The 20031-nt window shown below is 47.9% G+C and overlaps 1 protein-coding gene across 3 annotated transcripts in view; it reads left to right on the top strand.

Annotated features, from left to right (window-relative positions):
• The window catches only part of LOC135807198 (leucine-rich repeat neuronal protein 1-like), a 466844-nt gene that overhangs the window by 352272 nt on the left and 94541 nt on the right, over nucleotides 1–20031 (top strand). For all 3 annotated transcript variants that reach the window (XM_065321212.1, XM_065321211.1, XM_065321213.1), the window contains exon 14: nucleotides 16598–16750. In XM_065321212.1, the coding sequence (XP_065177284.1) occupies nucleotides 16598–16750 (153 nt within the window). The remainder of the gene's footprint in view (nucleotides 1–16597; nucleotides 16751–20031) is intronic.

Consider the following 20031-nt stretch of genomic DNA (forward strand, 5'->3'; position numbering starts at 1 on the left):
CCATTCGGCCCAGGCTTAGACACATCAATGCCAATAGCAGCTGATCCTCCATTACATGCTCATTGGCGATTTACGGCCACCTTGAACTGTATCCGCCGTCCCTCAGCTTCCGTCTTTGCAGATCTGGCGCGGCGCAGTACATTTTCTCGGCTAGGCTCAAAGAAGTCCCACCGAGTGGTCCAAACACCTGAAGGCAAACCAGTCAGAAACTGGTGCGGCTCAGAGTCTTTCTTTTTGTTATTGTACGTAAGCTGTTTTTCGGCTTTCTTCACCCCAGTCCTCACATCGTCCAACTGCTCCACGAGACTCTGTACACGAGCTCTACTTGCTGCCAGCTCCTGATGCAGATGCCGCACTTCCATTACAGGACCAAACTGCACTAAGCCAGGTTCCTTTCCGACTCAAAGTACCGTTGTCTCTCAGCAAAATACTGGTTAGGTAGCATGGGGAGCTCGTGATGCAGACGCTGCACTTCCATGACCGAACTGCACTAGGCTCAGCAAATACTGTTTTGCGAGCATGGGGAGCAGGGCGTCCAGACTCCACTCTCTTGCGAAAAGCAAACCTGGTACCGTAGGACATCTGTTTGGGTTCCTGGACTCATCTTGCCCTTGTAGAGCTGGGCAAAATGATTTCGATTTCGGGATCGAAATGATCGCTGCAACTCAAATATTCAGAGTGACCCTAAAACTACGTCAATCCTCACGGGGCATAGCCTGGATCCGCTCGCTCCAGGCCGCTGTGGCTCCACACGAGGAAAGGAGTGAAATGACTTGTTTGCTTCGTCCTCCTGTTCTGACAGTGAGGAACGCAGCAATGATCCTGAGAAGGCATCCTGAAGTCGTAAAAAGGAAGACATCTAAACAAAAACAAAACAGCTCAAATCAAAAGTCCTTGTGACATTTTTTGTAGACAGGCTTGCATTGCATGTAGATTTCGCGTGCTCTGCACTTCGCATGCGAGAAGTCGCGCACAGCCGAGGTGAGGTTGGTCGCGTGTGTGCAGCAGGATCCCACGCGACTGCGGAGTTGCCCCCTTGCTCGAACCCAGACAATAATAAGGGGATCGGTCTGTTACGTTGACCAGAGGACAGTGTCTAACTTGCATAGGCGATGGGATGTTCTGCACCATCGGGGCCGATTTGCGAAAGGACCGCACCAATGGCATGATCACTAGCATCTGTATCCAGAATGAAGGACTTATTGGCATCGGGATCAGCAAGGACGGGTGCTGAGCTGAGGTGTTGGCGGAGCTGATCGAAGGCATTCTGTGTCGCGGGTGGCCAGGCGAATGTTGAGTGCTTCCTTGTTAGCGCATGCAGAGGTGTCGCAATCCTAGCAAAGTCATAGATGAATCTCCTGTAGTATGATGCAAAGCCGAGGAACTGGCGCACACCCGTGATGGACATGGGTTTTCAGAATTATTTTGATCTTCTTTTCAGCAAACGGCCTCATTGATCTGCATCGCTTATATTGTATACCTGTGTTTACTACTTACTGCTTCCTGCTGCTTCATTGTTCCAAGTATCAGTTTAGTTTAGTTTTAACATCTCTTATTATTATTTTTCTCACCCCACACCCCTCTACTCTGTTATCGGCCCTCTTAAGAGTTGTGTTCATCACTGTTGAGGCTTCCGATGGAAAATAAAATACTACTACTACTACTACTACTAGGTTGCTTCCAGGTGGAAACAGCCTTAATTTTGGCGAGATCAGGGCGAACACCATCAGCAGAGAACACATGACCAAGATATCCAACAGATGAGTTGACTAGAGAGCATTTAGACGGCTTCAATTTGAGGTGGGCCTCACGGAGACGGTCGAGGACAAAACGTAACCGTTGGAGGTGTTCCTTTAACGTCCTTGAGAAGACAATGATATCATCCAGATATACAAGACACGTGGATGGAATAAGATCTCCCAGAACAGCATTCATCAGGCGCTGAAACGTAGCAGGTGCATTGCTTAAGCCGAAAGGCATGCAGGTCCACTCATAGAAGCCAAATGGAGTGACGAAGGCAGACTTACGCCGGGCATCTTTATCCATGCCGGCTTGCCAGTAGCCAGAAGCGAGGTCAATAGTTGTGAAGTAGCGGGCACCACTAGTGACGTAAAAGGCATCATCGATACGCGGCATTGGAAAGGCGTCTTTTACCGTGATGTTGTTAAGCTGACGGTAGTCCACACAAAGGCGAATGGAGCTGTCAGGCTTCTGGACAACGACAATGGGTGCAGGCCAGAGACTGTTCGACGGATGGATAATGTGCTGGTCACGCAGCTTATCAATGTGCTCCCTGACCTCTTGTTGCTGGTGGATTGGTAGATGAAGCGGTGCTATACGTATAGGAGGTGCGCCAGAGGTGTCGATGGTGTGCGTGACGAACTCCGTGTGGCCAGTGTTAAACGGGCCGGTGGAAACACAGTCAGCATACTCACTTTTTTATTTATTTATTTTTTATTTATTTCAACATCTCAAGACTCGGCGGAAACACCGGCCAATGTTACGAGAGTGGGTGATTGCCAACCACGGCGATAAATAGAAATAAGGGGAGGGAAAAAGAAAGAGTAGCAAAACGAACAGCAACAACAACTCCGTAAAGAAAGATAATGTCAAATAAAAACAGTGAAAAACACAGAGACGCAAAGGACATGTGGATAATGAGCTATGTATGTCGTAGTAAATAAGGGGCGGCACGGATCTTAAACAGGCGGAGTGAGGTCAGGTCCTTGACTTCTCTGGGTAGAGTGAGCCAAACAGAATAAGCAATAAAGAGAGGAGAGCGCAAAAGAGTGGGTGAGTTACACTTAGGGAGTAAGAGCGAGTTTCTAGTTCTTAGAGAAGAGAACCAATTAAAACACATGAAATGAGGTGGGCACAACTCAAGCTTAATAGAATGGACAAGAGAAGCCAGGTGTGCACTGCGTCCATGTGATAACGGGGTTGTGTGAGCGATTTTATAAAGGGCGGATGATGAGAGCATGCGGGGTTGACGGAGGAGAATTTTAAGGATTTTCTTGTGATGTATTTCAAGCTTTGCAGCAGCGGAAGAGGATAACCCAACCCAAGACGTATCTGCATAATGAAATATTGGGCGAAGGTAGGCTTAATAAAAAAGAAGCTTGCAAGAAATTGGGAGGTAGGAGCAGTGGGGGGAGAGAATTCCCAAGGATTTACTTGATTTTTTACAGATATTTTCGATGTGAGGTACCCAAGAGAGTGCAGAGTCAATCACAATGCCAAGGTGTTTGTGAGAAGACACTATGTCAATTGGATTTGGAAAGTTGGCATGGATGAGGGTTGTGAACTCCGGCTGGGGCGGGAAGAGCATGATCTTTGTTTTTGATAGATTTGGGGACAACCTCCAGGACGACATCCAGGAAAGAACTTCCTGAATGCCAGCACGCAAGTTGTTTTTCAGGCCAGTGAGGGAAGCTGATGAGGTGAGAAGGGTCGTGTCGTCAGCAAACAGAGACGTTCCAGGGAAGACTGCAGGTAAGTCGTTTACGTAAATTATAAATAGTAGGGGACCAAGAATTGATCCTTGAGGAACGCCTGACAATACTGGCTCTGCACCCGAGGATGTGCCAAGCACAGTTACGTACTGATAACGCCCAGAGAGATAAGATTTCAGCTGGGAGAGTGGTTGTTTGCGTACCCTGAATGCATGCTCGAGCTTTGCCAAAAGTCCTCGATGCCAGACGGTATCAAAAGCCTTGGCCAAGTCAAAGAAGCAAATGCCAGCAAGCGCTCTGTTATCCCTATGCTGGCACACCTGCTGCACGATGCGGGTCAGTTGAAGGGAGGTGGAGTCGCCTTTACGAAACCCAGCATTGTGCGGGACTCAGAAACGGCGAAACATGTCTGTATAAGTGGTCATAAAAGATGCGTTCACATACTTTGGACACGCAGGGAAGAAGAGAGATAGGGCGGTAATTTGCAGGTTCGTGGCGGGAACCTTTCTTTAATACAGGTATGACTTTCGCTGTTTTCCATGCGGAAGGGAATATGCCCGTGGTAAATGACATGTTGAAAATATGGCACAAAGGGAATGCTATGGATGGTGCCAGGGCCATGAGGACCCGGTTTGGGATGCCGTCAGGACCAGACGCCTTGCACGTCGGAAGCTTCTTCAGATGACGCTGGACAGTGGCAGTTGTGGTGATGACGGACGTGAAACAAGCTGAGGGCTCCAAGGGGGTGAGAATAGGGGGAATTGAGAGCAACGGGTCATCTGGCCGAGTCACAGAGGCAAACTGGGCGTTTAATGCCGTAGCTTTGGCCAAAGGGTCAGCCGCCTGCTGAGTCCCTGTTGTGAGTGACGGAATTTCCCGTGATACGTTTCGAATTCTTGCTTGTCTCACAAACTGGTAAAGCGATGGACGGTGTCTACCCCGCAAAGTAGTTTGCACTGAGCGGATATAAGCTCTGTACTTTGTCCGCGTCAGGGTTTTCACTATATTTCGCTGCTGTTGGTATGCTTGTTTGTTTTGTTGTGTTGGGTACTTCTTAAAAATGCTATAGAGATCATATTTCCACTTGATTGCTGTGCGGAGATGGGCATCATCCCAGGGTGGCTGACTGGGCCGTGGGCAGCGGTGAGAATATGTCTGCTTTCCGAATGGCCAGAGGTGCTTCTCAAGGGAACTGTTGAGAATGGAAGAAAAGTGCGAAAGCGCATCATTGACGTTGCTGGCACGCAGGTGCTAGCTCCATTCAATATCAGAGAGCTCTGCATTCACACTATCCCAGACGGAAGATGGCACGGATTTAAAGTCATATTCCGGCTTTGCAGGAACATTGCTGAAGTGGCTTCGGGGTGCAGCAGCCAGATGTCCGCTTGCAGCAGGTTCCTCACGGTAAACAGCATCAGTAGGTAGTAGGAAATGACCGAGGATCTGTGCGTGGTCAGATGCACCAAGAGGAGCAACAGATGTAACAGAGAGTAGTAGGTGAGGATGATCCGTGAGTACAACGTCAATACACGATGTTGAGCCGTGGGGGTAAAGTGTGTGGGGAATGTCACCATTTGCTCAAGGCCAAAACAAGAGAAGAGGTTACGGAACTCCCTTCCAGCACGATTCGTGGTGTCACTAGGAGACCAGTCGGAGTGGCGAGCATTCAAGTCTCCTGCAAGTACAATCGCCGAATTGGGAAGGCTAATATTGGACAGACAGTCCTCTAGGAGGTCACTAAATGACTGGACTTGGGAGATGCTGTCTCCAGGGGGTCAGTAAACAGAGCAGATGATGAGGCACTCATCAGGTCTTGAACGGAACGGCGATCGGCACTATCCAGGTGACTGAGATCGATCTGCGGTTCTCAAGAGCCATCGTCTGCAAGTGTAGTAGCAGCACATATCGCAGAGCTATCATCGTCGTCGACCGGAACGCATGGCATGATGGAGCCAATCAGTGCGATCAGCTGGTCGGAGAAATTGAAAACTGGATAGTCAACAGTAGCAGAAGGGGCATCACCATTATCCGCATGCACGTGAATAGCAGCATCTTGACAGAGGAGGTCATAACGCTCGGGCAGCTTACCAGATGCTTCCAGGAGATAGTCACCCGGAGCTGGAGAGAATTGGAGCTTGCCAGGCAGAAGCACTTGGCTGAACGGCGGTATTGCGACAGGTGTTCTCAATTGGACATGACAAACTTGGTGGTGAACACTCTTGGTATCATTACTACCGGCATCAGCACGAGATGGAGAGTTCGTGGGAAACTTGAGTGAATTGTCCGCAGGGTTGAGAACGCAACCACGGGTTCTGAAAAAATCAACTCCCAACAAAACATTAGGCTGAACATCACCAACCAGAACATTGTGAGAAACTTGCCGATCATCAATGGAAAAAGTTAAACATGCAGATCCATGCAAAGGAATAGATGACCCATCAATTGTAGCCAAATCCGGTAGTGACTGTTTAACTAGAGGTGTACGCCCAGGCAAGCTTGACCCAACTTTGTTGCTAACTAATGTCACTGCCGAGCCCGTGTCAAGCAAAGCATTGAACTGCATAGATTGAATAGTAACAGGTACTGTGAATGGACGGAGGACCGAGGAGCGGTGAAAGAATGTAGCAATGTGGGACTTCAGACCATCAAACGATGGTGTTAAGAAGTGTAGTTAAGCAACTGCTAGGACTGGCACCCCAATACAAGCGAACATAGCAATACGTCTGACAGCATGAATGACAGGGGGTTAACCCACTATGGCGAGAATACAAATGAGCAAATAGGCTCCTATTGGTAAACTAACCGGCTGGTGAGTCCGAAGCGCATCACGCACAGGACTTGGACTCAGGACTGCTGTGGACGGCTGTTTCCCGACGCTGACGGGGCTGGCGGCACTTAGAGGCATAGTGGCCAGCGCGACCGCAGTTGAAGCATGTAACGGGTCCCCTTGGCTGGCTGCGTTGCAGCTGGCAGCGTTGTGGCTGGTGGAGAGGTTGTGCGGTTGGACCGACGTCACGTTGCTCGAGGCAAGCCAGTCGAACGCTGATGGCTTCCAGTGCTGGAGGCGGACAACAGGAAAAAGACGCATCAACCCCAGGCCGGGGAGAAATACACCCGACCGAACACAAGGGAAAGCACCCCCTCGGCGGGATCTCAGAAACCTCACAGCAGGAAAACGATACCTCCAGCACAGAGCAGAATGAAGAGACAAACCGTACATATGCCTCCGCTGTTGATGAGCGGCATTACAGGCACCCTGACCCCAACAGCGCGGAACAAGCGACTGGCGATGAGTCTCTGCCCCAGGAAAGCCGGTCCGTGCAAGATGAACAACAATCATCTGTGGACTCAGCCAATCCTCCCCAAGGGCTGCAGCAGCAACAGCAGCAGGCCTCTACACCTGTTGCTCCATCGCTGCCACCACCATCCCGAGGTAAAGCCGCCCACTCATCTCCAGATGAAGAAGGTTTTACCCTAGCATCGGGAAAGCACACCTTCGCACCCCATGTCCTGAACCCCACCCAGCTGACCCCCGAGCAGCAGCCAGCATTCAATGTCGACATACAACAGCAAAGTGCAAAGCAGGCCAGCGCGAAAGAGATGGCCGATGTTGCCAAACGAGTAGCCGCAAGGCATCAACGGCACTTGAGCAAGTAAGCATCCTAGTAATAGTGGTCAGGAACATTTTTGCGCATATCAATCTGTATTCTACTACTGTGCTGATTCTGCGGACACTCTTACAAATGGCGTCTCTTAATCCCCTAGCACCCAGCTTTTCCCCTCTAAGTCAAATCTAACCAGGCCTACCAGTATATATCCTACTCACGATGCAGAACCCCTCCCTGCCCTTCTTGCTGATGTGACATCTAGCCATCCACCCTACACGCCCATAACACATTCATTCCACCTTAGGATAGGCCAACTCAACTGCCAAAGCGCCACTCATAAGATCCCAGTCATTGAGTCGCTACTACACACTTCGTCCCTTGACCTCCTATTCCTCTGTGAGACGTGGTTCTACCAATCACTGCCGGATACAGCCATCTCAATTCCCGGATACAGCCTCCTGCGTAAAGATAGAGACGGTGCCGGACACTCCGCGATAGGCGGAGGACTTGCTGTTTATATTTGACAATCGCTTATGTGCCATTTCCAACGGCGGACCGACCTTGAATGCAAACTGGAGCACATTTGCGTGGAATTTATAGAATCGCAGAACAGTCGAAAGAATACATTCCACATGTTTTACAGGCCCCCTCACCGATCATCAGCAGAAAAACACGACTTTTTTGTGTCCTTCCAGTCCACCATTGCCAACGCACTGTCAGCCTCAGGCACGACAGTCATTCTCGGTGATTTCAATGCCAAACTCCGACAGTGGAACGCAACAGATGTTGATACGGCAGAGGGCAAACAGCTAGCAGGATTGTTAGACGACCTTGCACTACAGCAAATTGTCCGAAACACCGCAACGCGATACTCAGCTACGGGTAGCCAGTCATCACTTCTCGACCTGGTTATCACAGACGCAGAGCATCGTATATCCGACCTTGAAGTCCTAGATCCGCTATCAGACCACTGTCCCATAATCTTTAAATATCTCTCAGGAAAGCACACCCCAAAGCACCCGCCGCCCCGCTTTGTACCAGACTACGCGAACACTGACTTTCAATCTCTACGACAGAAACTTTCATCTCTTCCACTCCGGGAGTGTATGCTTCGTGCGTCCACCATCGAGAGTGCGTGGTGGGCATGGGAGTCATGCATCACACAAGCCATTGCCAGCTGCTTAGCGTACAGACGAGTTTCATCTCGAAGACAGCAAACCAAGTCTTGGTTCACCCCGCATCTGCATCACCTTCATCGCCAGAAGCAGCGCCTTTTCCGTGCCGCCAAGCGCCACCAAACAGTAGCATACTGGTTAACCTACAAGGCCCAGAGGAATGCATATCAGAAACAGTTAAGAAATGCCAAGACCCTGTACTTCAAGCGCCTCAGTGAGAATATTCACGATGAGCAAGATGCCCACCTTTGGTGGAAGAAAGCCAAGACACTTGCCAACATCTCCTGTAAGAAAGATAAAGTTCCTGACCTAACGTGTGAGGGCTACACGGCACAGAGCGAACCAGAGAAAGCAGAAATGCTCGCGAAGGTATTTGAGCGCCAGTGCACTCCTGCTCACGGTACAGGTCCAATACCAGCACCAGCCGACGACTGTCCGAATGAATTATTCTCTCTGCCAGTCTTGGCCGAATCCTCAGTGTACTGGGTGCTCCGAAGGCTCCCGCAGCATAAGGCAACAGGCGGGAACATCTCAAACAGGATCTACCGAGAGATCGCACCTTGTATAACGTCCTCTGTTACCAACCTGTTTAACGCTAGCCTCACCTTAGGTGAGTTTCCTAGTGCCTGGAAGCTGGGAACAGTAATCCTCATATTTAAAAATAAAGGTAACCCGTGTGATCCCTCCAACTACCGCCCTATAACCCTACTCCCAGCTATTGCGAAAGCACTAGACAAGATTGTCGCCACCAAATTCGGTCACTATCTTGAAGTCAACAACATCATTGTCCCGGAACAGTTCGGCTTTGTCCGTGATTGCTCCACAGCTGACCAGCTGATACAGCTCACTACTAAGATCGCATCGACCATGGATAAACGCATCCCTTACGATGCTGCATTTCTCGATTTTGCGAAGGCCTTCGATAAAGTGCCGCATGACGTGCTTCTCCAGCAACTCGGGACTATCTGCGATGCTCCGGCTACGAGTTGGTTTAAGAACTACCTCGATACGCGTACATTCAGTGTCCGCGTCCAACACCATCTGTCCTCCCCACGTCCCGTCAAGTCTGGAGTACCCCAGGGTTCCCACCTCGGGCCATTGCTTTTCCTGGTACATATCAACAGCCTACCCAGAGCCTCGAAACACAACCAGCACGCTGATGTTTACCTATTCGCGGATGACACCGCCGTCGGCCAAGCACGAACCAAAGGTACCAGCCCAATGGAGACTGCCCTGCAGGACACATTTGCCTGGGCCGACCGAGTAGGCGGAACCTTCAACCCATCGAAAACCGTTGTTATCTCATTCGCTGAGGAAGGAGCTGCAGAGACCATCCGCGGTATCCAGCCGTCAACCAGTCACCGTCACCTGGGAGTGTTGTTGAGTGAAACACTTAGCTTCGAGGAGCATATTGAACAGACAATAAGCAAGTTTAGACAGCGCTGCGTTCTTCTGTGCCATATGGCTGACTGTTTAACAGGAGACATCGTCAGGAAGCTGTACCTTACGTATGTCCGCCCTACAGCAGAATACGCCGCCCCAGTATGGGAGTCCTCCCTCTCTGCTGCACAGCGGCTCACCCTTGAACGGCTGCAAGCCAAAGTAGCTCGCACAGTCATGCAGCTTGAGAGATGCCCTTGCCCATCAGACGAGCCCAAGTCATCATTGTTTAAACAGCTGGGGTGGCCAAGTCTATCCTGGCGCAGGAAGATCGCCTGCCTTATGGAATTCTTCCATTTGGTCACCACCCAACCAGAACTTTTTGAAGCAGCGGGGTACTGCCCCACGCGTACTCGCCGCCGCCAACTCGCATTCACTCTGCCACGGGTTGGGAAACACGCCGGGAGGTCATTTCTCTTCCGCACCGCTACTGTCTGGAATGCCTTGCCCGCAGACCTGAGAGCCACAGCCTCGCAGTCCCTGTTTCACAGTCACATTTGCACGCACTTCTCTGACACCAAACACAATGCCACTCCGCACTGACATGCCTCTGTCCTCCTTCTTTGTGCGTTGCGCTTATTTTTATTAATTTTTGTGTTTCTGTTTCGATACATTTCGTATTTCAAGGCATACCCCGAGGCTATAGGTATCATTGATTAAAGGACCATTCTGGAACATTCAGCATAATTGTATTTCTCTTGCTAGGCTGTTCATTACGAATTATTAGCCCTCCACTGTCTGCTATCTCAACCCTACAGCCTCCCATTATAATGGAACTCCCTTCAATTTAGACTACGTCTTTGGGAAATCCTCAAATATATATAATAATGTGTGCGCGTGGAGGATACTGCCAACCATTACGGTCAGTGTCACCAGGAGTGCTAGAGCTGGTCATTCGCGTGCCATGTTTGGGTGCGGGAGGTGCGTACTGGGAACCTACTTGTACCATGGGCTCTGTAGAGAATGCGCCAGGAATGGTAGAAGTGTACATATTTGGACCTCCTTGTACATTGGGCTCTGTAGTAGATGCACGTGAAAGGGTGGCAGCGTACGTATTCGGTTGGTACGGAGTGGTTAGTGGCACTACCGAGGCTCGCACTTGCTGACTTTTGAGCTCCCCCATCTCTTCCCGCAATCGTGACAATTGGGCTTCGAAGTTTTCTTGCGAAGACTTACTTGTTTCAATCACATTAATTTTCGTAGTTGCGAAATCTCATTTGACAGTGCTCGGACTACGTCTAACAGTTCTGATACAATTGGTACCATACCGGTTTCAGATGGCGCTCCTCTGGCTGGTGCGCTGGCTCCCTGGCCCTGCTTACGGAGAGCGAACACGAGGTACGCCCTAGATAGGTCGTCCCATCCTGGAATTTGGGCGTCATTGGCTACCTGCTGCAACACATTGAACTCGATCAGGGCTAGGTCTAGGGTTGAGTCAGCCATAGCTGTGCTTCCTTGGTCAGTGCTCGACAAACAAAACAAAAGTAAAGAGCCGATTGGCGGAGCAACAAAATTTGCTTCCACCTACTACCACACCAAAAAAGGATTTCGATACATGTATTCTCATTCATCATTTCGTAATGTCCGCTTCACTTATACTATTTATCGCCTTAATAAAGTTATTGTCTCCTCGTCGCCTAATAATAGAACAGTTCGCGTACAAGGCAGCAAATGCTAACCTTTCCGCTTCAGTCTCTTTTGAGCTCTGCTACATGTGATGTTTGTGAAAAAAGGAAAAGAAAAACACCCGAGAGAAATGAAAGTGCACAACCGGATAGAGGTGTGTATGGAGATGGGTGTATGTAAGTACGCACATGCATGTGCTAGTGTGCGTGCGGGGAAGTGTGCGGGTGCGTGTGGGAAACGGAGTGCAAGCACTAATAGTTACTGAGGGGCCAAAATGCAGCGGTTACTGCTTGAAAGTTAAGAATGGATGGTTACTCGCAGTAATTAGAGTGATGGACAGTACTTAAGTCGAAGGCGCGTCAGATTCCGCTCCAGGTAGTTCGGAAGAAACTGCGGCCGTGTCAAAGGACGAACAGGCGACGTGCAGTGGAAACCAGGAACAGCAGGCTCCTGAAAATGATGCACAACAGAACGTCGTTTCGAACGACGAGTAAATAGAGTCGAGCGAGGAGAATAGACCCTTTACACAATAAACGAGAGGGGTCGAGACGGGGCATGCTGTGCACGCGCTGCACACTTGGCATACATCAAGCATGCAGGGTTGCTGCAGGACGTGATCAAGTTTCCTGTGACAGGCTGTGTTTTTACGGTCCAGACGCGATGTTCATGTATGTACTTCCCAGCCTTTTTCATTTAAAGTTTTTTTAGTTCTGAAGGAAGGAAGAAGTTCCGAAATGCTTTCCAAGGACCACTGTTGGGTTCTTGTTTGCAGCAACCGTCATCCCTAGTGGCTTATCTCAGAAACCCACTTGTCTTTCTATGCATTCCCTGGGTATGCTGGCATTCCACACTCTTGAATCCTCGCTATCTGGCGAGAAGAGGGCCACAGTTTGCTGCGATATCGTTCACAGTGTTGTGCTCGGAACACTTTGTCGAGGACGACTTTCATCCTTGCTTTGCGAAGACGTTGAACGCCCTGCCAAGACACTCTGGAGCTTGAGAAAAAGGCATGACCCATCCCTGTCTTTGCAAGGAAGATCGACTGATTGCTGGCGCTGCTCTAACTGCTGATGTTGAAGTGCAGAGCGACGCAGCCTCATTCCTCAGGTGTGCGGAGAAAGTCATCTGAGTTCGAGCTGTGGTTGCTGTAGATTGCGTTGTTGGTGTTGGTGTGGAAGCTACTGATATGCAAGGTTCGTCTTTTTGAGTCGGCATTTGTAGTGTTAATGCAGCTGTCAGTGATGCTCGCGGTCTCCCACTGGCAAGCTCCACCGCCGCAAGAACCGATGGTGGAGGATCAGGAGGAGGCAGTGGCACCGGGACCGCAAGCGGCACCGCCTCAGCCAAAGCCGCCGGGGGCACTGATGAGGGAACCACCGACGGCCGGAGCAAAGGCGGCGACACAAGCCGACCCGATGAGCCACCACACCCATTCTCCTCCACCACCGCTACCAGCAACGGCGGAGCAAGCACAGTCTGTGAGCCAGGATCCGCGGGTTGTGTGGGCAACAGCTGTGTCGTTATTGGTTGTTTTCTAGGTCGCCCTCGCTTCGGTCTTAGTTGTTGTGCGCAAGGTGGAAGTATGTGACGTGGTGTGTGTTGTTTGATGCGTGCGTTCAGGTGCTGAACAGTCCTACCAACATACCGACTAGCGCATTGGCAGCATTCAAAGTCGTAAATAAGATGACTTAGGTGATGGGCTGGTAGGACATTCTTCCGCACCGTAAACGCACGCATCGTCGTAAAGACTGGCACGAAGTGCACTGCGTAGTATGTTCGACCAACAACAGACTTGACTGCACTACAAACTTTAGTCGACTCATGCCCTTTCCACGGCAAACAGAAATAAACAAGACAACGAGCAGGACCAATCATAGGAGCCTTCGTAGTTTGTTCGACTTTCAAGAACTTCTGCAACAAAAACTCAGGGTACCCGTTCTTGACAAAAACTGACCGGAGAAAATCAAGCTCTTCCTGCAGCTTGCAGGACGAACAAATACGCTTCGCACGATCTACAAGGTTACGCACTAAGTTTACTTTATCTTGAGACGAACAATAAGAGTCATGTACAACTCTTATTGTATGAAAAAAATATATAGATAGATGGGCCTCAATATATAGATAGATGGGCCTCAACCAGCAAAAACAGCCCTTAGGGTCAACATTTTCAAAATTCCCTTTTGGTAAGAAATTTCTTGAACCACATCTACTGAAGGACCTCAGCAAATAAAAAGTTTATTATTGCGATTCAAAACGGGTGTATGCACCAATATACAAGAGATACTCCAAAGTTGTGCAATGTATGGATACGATGTATGTGTACAATAAATATTCAGCATTCTAATATGGGTGGGCAGCCTGAATACTTTTGAAACAGTGCAGTAGGCAGCAAGAATAGCTGAAGAGTGCGGAGATATGATCGACATTTTCGCAGCTTCATCCTGCGTCGAGTCGTTCCGCAATCTTCCATTTCTTCTTCCGCAGATGAAGATACGACGTGGCTGCCGTAGGCCCCGTCACTAGCTCCAAACTCAGAAGTTATCTCAGCTGACGACTCCTCATCTCCCGACTCTGCCGAATCATCGGCCACCTTGATCCACACCGCAGCAGGAGGAACGGCTGCGATTCCGCCTCACTGTTGACATCGACGTCGGAACCGAAGAACGTCTCATCCTCACTCTGATCTTTAGCGGTTACTTCAGCATCCACTCCCCTGCAGGCTCGAGCTAGCTGTGCACAATGACTGCCGCGTGTGCTCAGCTCTGCGAACAACTCTGGAGTCCGCAGCCATCGCAACAAGATCGAGGAACACTCGAGTCGCCACTCGACACCACTTCAACTTCAAAATAAAATTACTTCAAGTTCAAGCAAGGAGTTCAATACGAACACTTTGCACTGTTCGCAGCGCGACCAAAAATCGTTGAACGTCACAAATCGACCTTTTTCTCGAACAAATTACGAAACCTATAAGGGTCGTTTTCGCTGATTGCGGCTCAGATAAGGAAGATGGGTTCTAAATTTGGAAACGCCTTGGAAGCTAATAAGATCAGTCTTGATTCCTATGCCAAAAAGAGGGATTTATTTGTCATCAGTGAATAAAAGCTGAATAAAACTGGTGGAGATGTGAATGGTCATGTTGACATGAAAAACAAATGTGACTCGTTCGCGTACCATGCCGGTCAAGAACAAGGTGTCGAACAACTCCCTGGTCAAGAACCACCTTTCCTCTTCCGTAGGACGCCACCACCCCATGATCAGGTGTCAGATGCGGCTCCTAAACGGTGGGGAGGATTGATCAGATCCACCAACCAGAGGCCAAAGGCCTAAATCGCATGTGTCACATCCATGTTTTACTGATGCCACGCCACGCGTCGTGGTCTGGCATACGTAATACATATTGACATGAACTATCATAGAATTTGCCATCTTGGTTTTGATGGTGTGAGTTCCACTTGTGCGGCTCCAACGGGGTTGGTCAGAAGTGAGTTAGGAAAAAATAAACTTCATTGAGCAAGTTTGTTGATGATGATCAAACACGACTGGTCGTGAGTGGAACACTGAACATGAAAGGACATTTTGACTTGGGTGGAATGGAAATTGTGAATGTAAAGCAACCATCAACAGGAACATCTGTGGTGACATCAGAATATCTCAACACATCACAAAGCCAGACTCGCTGGACGAGTGGAGCCAACCAGATGAAAGGAAATCTTAACATGGGATTGAAACACACCATCAATCTCCGACAGTCAACAGAGAATTACTCAGCAACAACAAAGGAATATGTTAATAGAAAGGATGGAGAGGTGAAAGTCCAAAAATTGAAGAATATCATCCCAAGCTCATCAACTACTCCACCAGAAGCCATAGTTCATGCTTTTCCAAATAACAAAAGTCCAACCAACAAACTGATAGTCACTGAGGATCTTTTTATAGTTGATCAAGAAACAAGTGGTCGCAGAAGACGTTTACATGTACCGTATCGAGATGTGTTGGGGGAAAAAGCGGTAATCCGATACATTACTGAAAATCATGTAACGACAGCATATCTGACCGTCATCAGCAACACACTGACAAAACCAAAACCAACTGCGAGTGGATACGTTCTCATTGATGAATGGGAACTGGGTGATCATGAGTACTGAAAACCCTAATTATAATTATAATTTTAGAATTGCGATCAACGGAACGAGCTGAACTGACATTTCACAAAGGCTTTTATTGTATACAAAAAACGAGTGGATACGAAGGCAGTGAAGAACATGGAAGAAAAAAAATGTGATATGGAGAAAATGATGAACAAAAAATCGTACTTCGAACTAGTTTTCGCACAACACTCCTCAGGAAGTTACGTTGTACTTATGAAAAACAGTTCAGAAATATACTAATAAAGAGAAATGGAGTGAGAAGAAACAATACCTATGAAAATGATAATCCTAGCACTAAGGTAATAACAGGAAAAACTGCGAAAGCACTTAACGAACTTGTAAAGACTACTAGTATACTGTGACACAAGATATGACACCATGGCCAACCAGGGCCAAACAGACAGAACAAGCTGCTACTAGAACAATTTCAGACGAATAATGCTGTCCTTCTGGACACACCGATAAGGCTTATGAATACGTTGACAAACAACTTCTAACACACTCAACTGCAACTTATAACCATGACGAGCACGGCACAAAACAGAAAAAGAAGAATCAGACTACACCTTGCAGCAATCAGGACGAGATACAAGATGCTTATACACTGATGACTTCCTACTGGTAGCTGATATCCCTAGTGAAACACCGCCAACAGACCATACCACTACGCAACCACTTTATGATCAGACGAAGCCAGGAAACGTGAACAACCTTCATTTGACAGACCCCTAACTCTACCTGTTATCTCTGATTACTATTCCGACAGTTGGTGCTGTCGTTTATCTCATAAAAAGTTCCAAATGTTCGATGAGTGTTGACCATGAAAATGATCCAAGAAACTTAGAAACACACCCACCAGTAAGATTGGAATTTGATCCGATGTCATTACCAGATAAGCTTGGTGGGAACTATCTACCAAGACCACCCTCAACCTTTGATGTAACTGGTATGGTCTGATGGGAAAAAAGAAAAGGTTTATGATAGAATAAATATGATGAAACTGAAAATGATATCTGTCCTCTTAGAAATTTTCATGTTGTGTAGTGTTTAACATTCCTTGTCATTTCCTGGGAATAAATGTTGGGTAGAGGGCGATCATATTGTCTGTGTTCCTTCTCAACCACTTATTTCTCCTTATAATGTACCAGGAGCATCTGTGGCACCGCTAACAACAGGAAAACCAACAAGGTTAATACCTACAATACAGAGAACGATGTCAACAACGGTAGCTCCAACAACACCGACACCAACGAATACATCGGCATCACCGACAACATCGGGAATTTCATCGGGAACATCGGGTAAATCTAACCACTTGATATACCTCCTTTTCCTTCTTCTTCTCATTCCAATTACAACTGCTGTATTTCAAAGACAAATAAAAAAAGATATCATAGAAAGAAGGATAAAGACCTACACACTTTCGAATCCACCAACCTCATGTAAAGATGATCAGGTGAAAAATACAACGTTCATACCCACAGAAGAAACACTAATCTTGTTGAGGGGAGACCACCAATTACAAAAAAAGTTGATGAAAACAAGAAAAGAGATATGGAAATGGTCAATGCCTTAGCAAAACTAAAATGGGAAACAGTTGAGTATGCTGAATAGATAACACGAGAGCAAGAAGATGGGAAATATATTGTTGATGATGAGATGGAAAATGGGTATGAGTTGCCCATTTTAGGATTGTGAAATGTCTTTTCAGAAAGTTGGTCCAAAGTTAGCTTAACAATATCCAAATCCTCATCCAAAGCTGGATTTCCCGAAGTTGACTCAGGAACCGATCCCAATCAGTCCTCGAAGTGAATCAAGATCGAGTTTGAGAGCCCTCAGATCCTCTAATATAGATTAAATCGGGGTAAGTGAAAAAAGCTCAAGTTGGCTCACTTCCGATTTCGGTCTCATTTCTTGGAGGGAGCAAGTTGGCTCACTTTTCTGGAATTGGGGTGAGCCAACTTTAGAGATTGGGAAAATCAGTAGTTGGAGGGTCTATCCTTCAATACAGTAGTATAGGGGAGGGTAGAGACTTGAGAGATTGGCCGGATAGGGCCAATCGAAAAAGTTGATTTTGGCTCACCCTCAGGTGAGCGAGAACCCCCTCCCCTATACTACTTTACCTGCTGTCGAAAGTGTGTTCATCAACACGTACGAAAGCGACATCCCACTTCTCCTGGACGGTGGTGCAGTGATCCAGTCGAGAGAGGGTACTTGTCAAGGCGACCCATTAGCAATGGCCTTTTATGCTTTGGCCTTGATTCCCCTCTTTCGGCATTGGCAGGTCTGCCACTCTCCGGGACAAATGTGGTATGCCAATGATCAGGCTGCTGCAGAAAAGGTGCTGACATTGCTGTCGTACTGGCATGTGATATCCGATGTCGGTCCAAAGTATGGGTATTATCCTAACCCGCAGAAGACCGTTCTCCTGGAAAAGCCCAATCTAGCTCTTCGTGCCGGGAGCGGTGTTTTATTATTATTATTATTATTATTTTTTTTTTAATAACGAAGGTACGTGTTGGGTCGTAAGTATCCACGCAAACACACATCCAGTCAAAATCAGGCACTTGTCAAATTATCCGAACGTTTTTGGTCCCTTCTCATCAAGGATTTTACAGGGAATGGCTCAAGTTGGAAAGACTAAAACTTATATAGCGTAAAGATATGAGATAACAACACTCGTGGCAAGGTGGAAAATTATCAAGTTCTGCACGACACAAAACTCGAAGGAAATAATAATAATTCGACGAGGAGACAATAATTTTAATATGGCAATAAGTAGGACGAGCTGAAGCGACATGTGGACTACTTTATTAACAATGTAAGCGATGGAGACGATGCAAGAAACAACCTAAAGGGTAAGGAAAAATACATGTAAGAAGAAAAAGGGCAATGGAAAAAAAAAAGATGATTCGAACAAGTTTTCGTACAACACTCTTCAGGAATCACCGTTGTACTAAAGAACAAAATGAGAACAAAGGAAATAATATAGCAATCAAGGTAGGGTGACACGATACAATGACAGCACTAGAATATCGAGGTGCGATTTCTCACAAAAGTGTGCAGAAAACAAGGGTATACAAGTAAGAACTAAGCGTGACAAGTGTGTATCAGCAACAAAAAACAAAAAAGTGAGAACGAATGATAATAATAACAATAATAAACAAGAAGGTGACAAAACACATTTAGGCACAAGTGGCAACAACGTTGCCACACTACACAACAGAACATTATTTGAACAATTTTAAGGTAATAACACTATCTTTCTGGACACACAAATTCGGCTTATGAATGCGCTGACAAACAGCTTCCAAAACTTGTAACTGCAAAAGATAACCATGACGAGCACGGCACAAAACAGAAAAACAGGAATCAGAATAAGTACGACAACAGTCAGTACTAGAAACCAAATGATTGTATACTGAAGACTTGTTATTACGAGACGGACGCACACAATCTCGACTCACGCGCACACCCTCACACTCACTCTCACCCTCACTCAGCTCACCTTCCCCCTCACTGTCCGAATCAGAACCTGCTCCGTCATCCACCGCGGTTTGACTCTCCTCCTCACTTGCATCGTCCTGCGTCTGGAATTCTTGTTGCGTAAGTCCGGAATTCTTGTTGCGTAAGTTTCTGTCCATGGAGCAGAAACCGAAATCGGTGCTGATTGGTCCACCTCGCTGTCCCGTCTATCTATGTTTGCCATGGAAGGGGCAGGAATCGATCAAAGTGTGTCACGCAGTCAAGTCTATCGTCCGTCGTACTTATTATGCAGTACATTTTGTGCCAGTCTTCACAACAATGCGTGCGTTCACGGTGCGGAAGGACGTCCTACCAACCCTCCACCTCAGTCATGTTATCTACAACTTCGAATGCCGACATTGTGCTAGTCGGTATGTTGGTAGGACTGTTCAGCACCTGAACGCACGTATCAAACAACACACTCCACTTCACATCCTTCCACCCAGTGCGCAATCTGAGAGGCCCAAACGCGGGAGGCCTAGGAAAAACCCATCACCTAGACGGCAGGATAGTTCCCTGCCGCTGTCTGCCACTCCCCCTCTGACATCTGTGTTGGACGGGCTGGAGCTTGGCAGCTCTTTGGAGGTGCGTGCGGAACCGCCATTGGTGCAGCCCTCGGGTGTGCCTAAGTCTGTGTCTCTGGGTGCTTTGCATGGGGCTGTGCCTCGAGTGGTGACAGCACCTCTGCCTCCCCCTGACCCTCCTCCTTCGAGGTCTGTGTTGGTGGGGAGCACCCGCGGCGGTCGATTTGTCCCACCGGAACCAGAGCTGGATCCAACAGAAAGACCAACAACCATGGCTGCAACAACAACACCAGCTGCACATCCAACAACAACACCAGGTTCACATCCAACAACAACAACAACTAATCCACAAAACAAAGCAGCAGATGACAGACCACGGAGATCTACAGCAGATTACAACCGGACCTATGAATTCACGGTAAAAATACAAAGGAAACAATCGGAAAGGACGACGACTGACGTGAAGGCAACGGCATTCAGGGTTGGCGTGGGTGGTGAAGGTGAGACGCAGGACGATGCAAGTGAGGAGGAGA

The sequence above is a fragment of the Sycon ciliatum genome, chromosome 1 (assembly GCF_964019385.1).
Source record: "Sycon ciliatum chromosome 1, ocSycCili1.1, whole genome shotgun sequence".
Classification (NCBI taxonomy): domain Eukaryota; kingdom Metazoa; phylum Porifera; class Calcarea; order Leucosolenida; family Sycettidae; genus Sycon; species Sycon ciliatum.